Genomic DNA, 8,719 nt, shown 5'->3' with positions numbered 1-8,719 from the left:
CCGTGGAGCGTCTGAGAAAAGCACGCGGAAGACGAGGTTCTGCAGGAGAGAATCTCAGAGCAGTCTGGGAAGTGTAGTCCAGTTCGCTTAGCAGAAGATTCGCGGTGGGCGCCGGGGTTCCGGGAAAACGCTGAGCAGGCTTGAAAAGAGGTAGGTTCGTCGAGTCGCGCGGCCTGGGGCTGAACTCCGGAGCAAATGGAGGGTTTCCGAGGCCTCACGTCGCTCCTGGCCCTACGAGAGGCTTCAGTCGTCCTGGAGCGGAGGGCCATGTTGCCATGGAAACCCTCGCTCTGGACCCGGGAGTGCCACTCTGGAGCAGCGGAGGGAGTGCTGTTCTCCTCCTCTGCTGTCGGGAAGTTTTCCCAAGGGTCTTCTGAGCTGGGTGAATTTTTGGGGATTTGGGCATTGGCGACAGATTAAGCTCGAAGAGCCCTCTGGCGCCAAAGTAAAATAAAGACCCGAAGGAGGAGCCGTGGCCTTCTTTTGTTGTTTGTCTTCAGCCCGGTCTTTGTATCTGATTCAGAGTGAGAAGATGCCTGTGAAGGCGTCAGGTAAAGTGCACACCGGCAACTCTGCGTGGCCCTGTGTTCTGCTGGGGGCTGGGGCAGCGGAGATGAACAAGACGAGGACTTGGGGCGCCTGGGTGGCTCAGATGGTTAAGTGGCTGCCTTTGGCTCAGGTCATGATCTCAGGGTCCTGGGATCGAGTCCCGCATCGGGCTTCCTGCTCCTTGGGAGCCTGCTTCTCCCTCTGCCTCTCTCTCTCTCTGTCTCTCATGAATAAATAAATAAAATCTTTAAAAAAAAAAAAGACGAGGACTTGGCCCCCGTGTAGGGGGTGGAGATACTTAAAATATTGGTGTTCCTCGAGCTGGACAGAGCCGCCCCTAACCTCGCCAAGGACAATTACAGTAATAATAACTATTGTTTATTGGGCGTTTACCAAATGCCAAATTATGTTCCAGAAACTTACACTGCCTTACCTCGTTCAATCTAAGCAACAGAGTACAGAACACGAGGAAACTAAGGTCTAGTGAAAGATGAAGCTAATTGTCCAAGATCAGTGGCGTGTGGGATTAAAATCTCTGTCCTCTGCCCTTTTTCTTGAGCGAGAACTTTTGCCCTTTACTCTGTACTACTTCCTAGTGGCGAGCTTTACAGTTTGCAGAAAACTAAAGAAAATACAAGAAAATGTACAGCAGAGCTTTTTTCTTTGAAATATTCTTTCCTCCCCTACTCTCCCTTGGAACTTTGGCTTCCTCTACCATTTGTTTACATTGGCTTTAAGATAGTATCTGATTTATTTATTTATTTTAGTTTTTTGTTTTTTTTTTTAAGATTTTATTTTTAATTCTACACCCAACGTTGGGCTTGAACTCACAACCCAGAAATAGAGTCCCATGCTCCACCTACTGAGCCAGCCAGGCGCCCCAAGATAATATCTGAAACAATGTAAAACAATATGAAATGTATGTGCCACTGTTTGTGTTGAGAATATCTCCTGTTCTGTTCCAAGCTTCACAGAAGGATGTTTCTTCTTTTGTATACTTAAGTCTCTAGCTACATACTAAATAGATGTAATAATAGTTTATACCTGTACATACTTTTTTTTGTTAAAGATTTTATTTATTTATTTAAAAGAGAGAGAGTGGGCTTGTGCATGTGCGCATGAGCCAGGTTAGGGGCAGAGAGGCAGACTCCCTGCTGAGCAGGGAGCCCTATGTGGGACTGGATCCCAGGACTCCATCTCAGGACTCTGGGATCATGACCTGATCCAAAGGCAGACACCGAACCAACTGAGCCACCCAGGCGTCCATTTTTTTTTTTTTTTTTAAGTAGGCTGCACACCCAATGTGGGGCTTGAACTCATGACCCTGAGATCAAGAGTCTGATGCACTATTGACTGAGCCAACCTGGCACCCCTATAGCTGCACATACTTTAAAGGAGCTTTTGTTTACATCATTCTCATTTAATCCTCACCATGTGACCTATGTATAAGTTTTATAGGAGGCTGACATTTATTAACCAAACTGAAGAGTTTCAACTTCATTTATAAAATAGAGGTAATTTTGCCAGCATCACAGGGTTTCTGTGTTCAAATAAAAATGTAAAGAATGGGAATGGAAAAGTGTAGCACAGTGCTCAAGAAAAGTTCATTTAACTTTATTTGGGTTTCTCAGTTTATTCAACAGCACATGTACTGAGTGGTTATTATAGATACACTCTGCTGGATGCTATGGAGAATATAAAGATGATGCCATTAACAGGTATTAAACTGACTTGGGGAGTTTCACTGTCTTTAAAAAAAATTGTTTTTTGTTAGCATAAGCATTACCTTAGGCTTTCAGCCTCAGGATTGTTCTTTTGAGCCTCTTTGTGTTCTTGTTCTCTCTACCTTACTCGCCTTTCTCTGCCTGCCCTTCACAAGTCAGCTAAGACATCTCCTCCAGAAGGCCTTCCATGTCCCTGTTTACCCCACAGTCCACCCAGACTGGATTGGGTGCCATTGCATTGTCCTCCATCAGAGTCCTTATTAGAATATGTTGCAATTTTTTGTTTACGTGTTTGTTTTCCCCACAGGCTGTGGCTATGCCTTTTAACTTTGGAGAGGGAGCATAAGAAGTGTTTGTTTAATGAATGAATGACCTATCCATTTAGGACCTGTTTAGACCCTGAGGATAACCCTGTGAGTTGGTGAGTTATACGGAGTTTTCATGAGATTTAGTAAGCTGATTTCAGTATTCAGGAGTGATAACAAATCTGTCACAGTTCTTATGCAGAGTCGATCAAATTTAATGGCTTATGTACTCTCCCAGTAATTATACTGAATTAAGATATGTTATTTTAACTTTATTCTCTGAGCTAGAGTATTTCTTTGAATGTGACTGGAGTGTAAGATTAAAGTGATTGTTGCTTAGAATCCTCTTTTATAGGCAGCTTGCTCTTTTTTTCTTGAAGAAGACTGGTTTTTTTTGGAATTGGAGAGTTATGGATCTTCATCATGTAATAATCATACATCTGATGACTTAGAAGTCTATGTTTGAACCCAAATGAGTCTTTTGTATCACCATTCCTTTAACATGCATGCTGACAAATTGATCTTGTATTTGTAGCTGAGGTTTATCCCCTCCGGTTTTTCCTCCTCTGCTATTTCTAACAGTTGATAGTTCACTGGGTCTGGCCCTCAGTGTTGATCTCAGTATGCTGCGGCGAAAACCAACCCGCCTGGAGCTGAAGCTTGATGACATTGAGGAGTTTGAGAGCATTCGAAAGGACCTGGAGGTAAGAGTACAACTTTCGAATCCTTAGGGATATTTAAAACAATAACTTTAACTTTTGGACTCCAGACTCTTTTACCAACAGCTTATTTGAAACCTCTATTTGGATGCTGGAAGGCATCTCAAACTTAATGTGTTCAGTTTCCTGTGGCTTGCTGTAACAAATTACCACAAACTTGGTGGTTTAAAAAAAACAGAAATGTATTCCTTTACCATTCTGTAGGCCAGAAATCTGAAATCAGTATCACTGGTCCCAAATCAAGGTGTCAGCAGGACCACGCTCCTTCCAGAGGCTGTAGAGGAGAATCTGTTTCTTGACTCTTTCAGCTTCTGGTGGCCACTGGCATTCCTTGATTTGTGGCCACATTGCTCCAATCTCTGCATCCGCGATCACATTGCTTTCGCCTGTTGTGTCTGTGAAATCTCCCTTTGCCTTCTCTTACAAGGATACGTGGAATGGCATTTTAGGGCCCACCCATGTAATCCAGGATAGTGTCTCCATCTCAAGATCCTTATCACATCTGCAAAGACCCTTTTCCATATAAGGCAACATTTAGAGGTTCAGGGATTTGGACCTGAGAGCCTTGGGAGGCACTGTTCAGTCTCCTGCACTTAACATGTTAAAACAAAAGACCTCTTGATTTCTTCCTCAAGCCAGTTTCAGGTGTTCCCTATGTCAGTATCTCTGCAGCTGCTCGAGCCAGAAACCTAGGAGTCACTCTTGAGTTCTCCCTTTTCCTACCCTTTGGATTCACCCCGTGCATCTCCATGGTTACTACCTTAGTCCAAGTTACCATCACCTCTCTCTCTACAATCTCAGTTGCGTCCTCAGTGGTCTTCCTACTTCCATTTTTATCTCGTTAATCTATTCTATGTCAGGTTTCTAGAATGCTCTTTAAAAATTTTCAGATCATGTCATTCCTCTGGAACTCAATGGTTTCTTGCACTTAGAATAAAATCTCAGTTTCTTATCATGACCTCCAAATTTTGTATGTTCTGGCTCCTCAGGTTTCAGCTCCTGCCATTCTTTGCCCTGGCTTCTGTATCCCAGGCACATTGGCTTTCTTTCATTTCCTTGAACACGCCAAGCTGTTTATTGTGCATGGCCTTTGTACATGTTATTTTCCTCTTCCCCTGTCTTCATGTCTGTTGAAACGTTGCTTCTTTAGTCTGAGAGGCTGCTTCTGACCCTATTCAAATTAGGGGTGTCATTCCCGTCCATGCTATCCCTCCTTAGGGTCTCTCAAAGCACTTTATTTTAATTTTATTTTTTTTAAGTAATAATCTATGCCCACCGTGGGTCTTGAACTCACAACCCCAAGCTCAAGAGTCACATGCTCTACCAGCTAAGCTAGCCAGGCACCCCAGAGCACTTTATCCTTTTATTTTATAGCATTTATTATAATTTACAATGATTTGTTTATTGTAGCATTTACATTTGGAACCTTGATTGTAGATACCACGTTTGTCTTCTCCACTGGAGAGCTCCCAGCATTTGGGAAGGAGCTCATCCCTGCATCATGGTGGGAGCTCAATATGTATTTTTTTTAAGATTATTTATTTATTTATTTGAGAGTGAGACAGAGAGAGCACAAGTGGGAGTTGGAGCAGAGGGAGAGGAAGGAGAATCAGACTCCCTGCTGAGTGTGGAGCCCAACGTGGGGCTCGATCCCAGGACCGTGAGATCATGACGAGCCAAAAGCAGATGCTTAACCGACTGAGCTACCCAGGCACCCCATCAATATGTATTTTTAAGTGTAGCTTATCCCACAGTATTAAATGATGTCCATTAATAAGAAATTCTTCAAGGGCTCTGAGAATAAAGTCTAGATTCCTTAGGATGGCATACAAGGTCCTTTGTGGCCTAGTCCTTGCTCATTTATCTTTATCTTTACTTTATCTTCCACTGTCAAGTTATCTTTAACTTTGATCTTTTTTTTTTTTATTTTTTTATTCTTATATTATCCCCATACATTACATCATTAGTTTTAGATGAAGTGTTCCATGAGTCATTGTTTGTGCATAACACCCAGTGCTCCATGCAGAATGTGCCCTCCTCAATACCCATCACCAGGCTAACCCATCCTCCCACCCCCCTCCCCTCTAGAACCCTCAGTTTGTTTTTCAGAGTCCATCATCTCTCATGGTTCATCTTTTTAACTTTGATCTTGGTGCCTCTGCACACTTGGTTGCCTTCCACTGAAAAGTCCTTTCAGTATGATTTAAACTTCAGTTGTAATGAGTGTCATAAAGTGTTGGCATACTGAACTTTGATTCTGCAGAATCAGCTCACTGTTGAGTTAGTGTTTCTGCTAAAGGCAATTATCCAATGGGTTTGACCTGTTTTAGAGCAACTTAGGGATAGATTTGCCCTAAACTAAAATAAAATGAAACCAGTAGAAACTGGTATTTCATTTGATACTGAAATGAGTTTAACTATATTTTGATGACTCTGGATTCTGAAACAGTCAGTAGTTGTTCATGGTGGGAAGCCTTTTAAGTGATTTCATACCATTTGGACATTCTCAGTTTCTCATGGCTTATAAAATGATAGTATCTTTTGCCTTTTAACCTGTTTTCACTAAGTTATTTGTAATGTTACTTATTGGTAGTGTAGACTAGAGAGTAACTCAGAAAGGTCATTTTATACACACACACATATAAAGTAATACCCTATTTGATTTAGTATGATACTGTGACATTGGCATTTAATGCTGAGTTCATTAGTAAGTGGTGAAGAATGGTGGCGATTCCAGTGGTTAGAGTAGTCAAGCCATTCTTCCAAGGAATGCTAGATAAAACATTTGTTCACTCTCTCAGAGAATATTATTATCTAATATCATCGTATAGTCAGGTAGTAGTAGTTAAGGGATAAGTGTTAATCTCTCTTTTCAAAAATATCAAACTGAGGGGTGCCTGGCTGGCTCAGTTGGTGGATTGTGCAACTCTTGATCTTGAGGTTGTGAGTTCAAGCCCCACGTTGGGTGTAGAGATTACTTAAAAATAAAATCTTTAAAAAAAATGATCAAACTGAGATACCGACTTGGTGAATTCTGCAGTCACTTGTGACTTAAGAGCCAAACTTTTTTTTTTTTAAGATTTAATTAATTTACTTATTTGAGAGAGAGAGAGTGTGCAAGCAGGGGGAGGAGCAGCAGGAGGGGGAAAGAATCTCAAGCAGACTCTGTGCTGAGCACGGAGCCCCATGCAGGGCCAGATCTCACAACCCTGAGATCATGACCTGAGCTGAAATCAAGAGGTGGATGCTCAACTGACTGAGCTACCCAGGCGCCCCAAGAGCCAAACCTTTTACCTGGAAACAAAATGAAACCTCAAAATTCAGGCCTTTTGATAAGATAGCACAAAACCTTGTATTCCTGTGTTACATTTAATTTCATGGTGTCAGTGAAGTTGTTAATTTCTGGTGGTTATTGCTTTATCAGTCCCTTAATTTTTCCATCTATTCTCTTGAATAATACATTTGCTGAAACACCCTTTTCTGGGTGCCTGACTGGTGCAGTCGGTAGAGCATGGGACTCTTGATCTCGGGGTTGTGGGTTTGAACCCCATGTTGGGTGTAGAGATTACTTAAAATAAAATCTTGAAAGAGAAAAAAGAAACACCCTTCTCTTTCCCTTGTCTGCCAACTTATTTATCTTTTTTTTTCTAGTTTTATTGAGAAATAACTGACATATACCACTGTGTAAGTTTAAGGCATAGAGCATGATGGTGTAATTTACATATATTGTGAAATGATGACCACAGTAGTTTCAGCTAACATCCATCTTCTCGTATATTATTTATCTTTCTAATTGCAGCTTCCTGCTCTGAAGCTCTGCCACGACACACCCAACTCCTTATCTCTTCTTTATGTCTCTTTAGCAGTGTGGACTTTCCTGTCATAGCTGTGATCACCCTGTTGTCCTTGTCTCTTTACCTATTTCCTTGTTAGACTGTGACATCCTGGAGGGTAGGGGTTATATCTTTTCTCGCCATGTCCCTGTATCCCCGCTTGTACCCTTACTATCCATTTAAACCTAGGATTTCCGCTTATCGTTTTGTAGGCCCTAACCCTAGCCTTCACCCTATGCCTGGTGCATGGCAGGTGCCAAATAAATGTTTGCTAATGGAAAGAACATTGTCTTAATCCTAAGACTTTTATACTTCCAGACCCGTAAGAAACAAAAGGAAGAAGTGGACGTCGTAGGAATCAGTGATGGAGAAGGTGCCATTGGGCTGAGCAGTGACCCCAAGAGCCGGGAACAAATGATTAATGATCGAATTGGGTATAAACCCCAACCCAAGCCCAATAATCGTTCATCTCAATTTGGAAGTTTTGAATTTTAGAGGCGGATTGTCTGGCATGCCAGAGCCCTGGAATGGAGTAAAATGATGGCAGAAGTACAAACAAGATTTAGAGAATTGAGTGCATGCAGTGAAGCAGAATGTTTTACCTCCTGCAGAGAAACACTTCTGCATGAGATTACTGATGCTTAACTTTTGCTCTAAGTGGAAATCTAAACTCTAGTTTGTCTCTGGAAAATTTGACTCTATAAAACTTGTCTGATTTTTGTTTTTAAAAATAAATATATTTTTGGAAAAGCGTGCGACACCTTTAATGAAGCATAATCATAGCACTGTTAACCCCCCAGACTTTAAAAGGTAATTGCTACAAGAGGTAACATCATTCTTCCCACCTTTATTGAGAGACTTGAAGCACAGAACACTTCAGTTGATCCCTGGCACTGACTTTCAACTCATCTATTCAGCAAGTATTTTATTGAGTTCGTGTTATGTGCCAGATACTGTTCTGGGCACTTAGTAACATCAGTGAACAAAATCAAAGATCCCTGCCCTGGTGGAGATTAGATTCTAATGATTTTGTGTAAAGGTGGCTGTGGGTTTCCAGAATCTGTTTACAGAATGGCTTTGTAGCTAGTCTGAGTGTAATTTGGGGAGGGGGACAGACAGTGGAGGGAAACACAGTAATAGGAATGCTCCTAACAGAATTACCATCATTCCAGTTTTCCTTTCTTTCCCAACTTGCCTAAGAATTTTTCCCACTAAGAGCCAGTCGAGAGGGTGATTGAGAATCATGTTGGCGCCTGGCTGGCTCAGTTGGAGGAGTATGCGACTCGTGATCTCGGGGTCATGAGTTTGAGGCCCACTTTGGGTGTAGAGATTACTAAAAAAATAAAGTGTAAAAAAAATCATGTCCTGTTGTTTTTACCATTTAATTCAACTACAGGAAACTGCCAACTGTGGTAGAAGGAACCTCTGGAGTCATCAGTTCTGAAGAGATCCCTTAGCAAGATTTTGCCCAATTTTTCTAGGGGTAGCTTAAGGCTGGGTATTAAGAATGTGGAGGAAGGGCGCCTGGACGGCTCAGTCGGTTAAGTGTCTGATTTTGGCTCAGGTCATGATCTCGGGGTCCTGGGGAG

The 8,719-nt window shown here is 42.0% G+C and overlaps 1 protein-coding gene across 3 annotated transcripts; it reads left to right on the top strand.

The window, feature by feature from the left end:
• Nucleotides 1–10: 10 nt before the first annotated feature.
• On the top strand, nucleotides 11–7,885 carry CDC26 (cell division cycle 26). 3 transcript variants are annotated; one of them, XM_081803415.1, is made up of 4 exons: nucleotides 11–150; nucleotides 2,581–2,686; nucleotides 3,161–3,282; nucleotides 7,449–7,885. In XM_081803415.1, the coding sequence occupies exons 3-4, from the start codon at nucleotides 3,202–3,204 to the stop codon at nucleotides 7,623–7,625; spliced, it is 258 nt and encodes an 85-aa protein (XP_081659541.1). In that variant the 5' UTR covers nucleotides 11–150; nucleotides 2,581–2,686; nucleotides 3,161–3,201; the 3' UTR covers nucleotides 7,626–7,885. The 3 variants fall into 3 exon arrangements, with proteins under 3 accessions (XP_081659541.1, XP_006735167.1, XP_081659540.1); XM_006735104.3 differs by having other exon boundaries at nucleotides 2,581–2,694; XM_081803414.1 differs by lacking the exon at nucleotides 11–150 and adding an exon at nucleotides 422–551 and having other exon boundaries at nucleotides 2,581–2,694.
• The last annotated feature ends 834 nt before the right edge of the window (nucleotides 7,886–8,719 follow it).

The sequence above is a fragment of the Leptonychotes weddellii genome, chromosome 14 (genome assembly GCF_054177405.1).
Source record: "Leptonychotes weddellii isolate Sample4059 chromosome 14, ASM5417740v2, whole genome shotgun sequence".
NCBI lineage: Eukaryota > Metazoa > Chordata > Mammalia > Carnivora > Phocidae > Leptonychotes > Leptonychotes weddellii.
Note: the sequence above shows the minus strand (reverse complement) of the source record. Positions and strands in the feature narration are given on the sequence as shown.

Bases quoted from the DNA above. Each gene is read 5' to 3' on its own strand.
- CDC26 (XM_081803415.1), top strand. From the start codon at position 3,202: ATGCTGCGGCGAAAACCAACCCGCCTGGAGCTGAAGCTTGATGACATT. The intron at 3,283-7,448 runs GTAAGAGTACAA...TTATACTTCCAG, and splicing joins GCATTCGAAAGGACCTGGAG to ACCCGTAAGAAACAAAAGGA.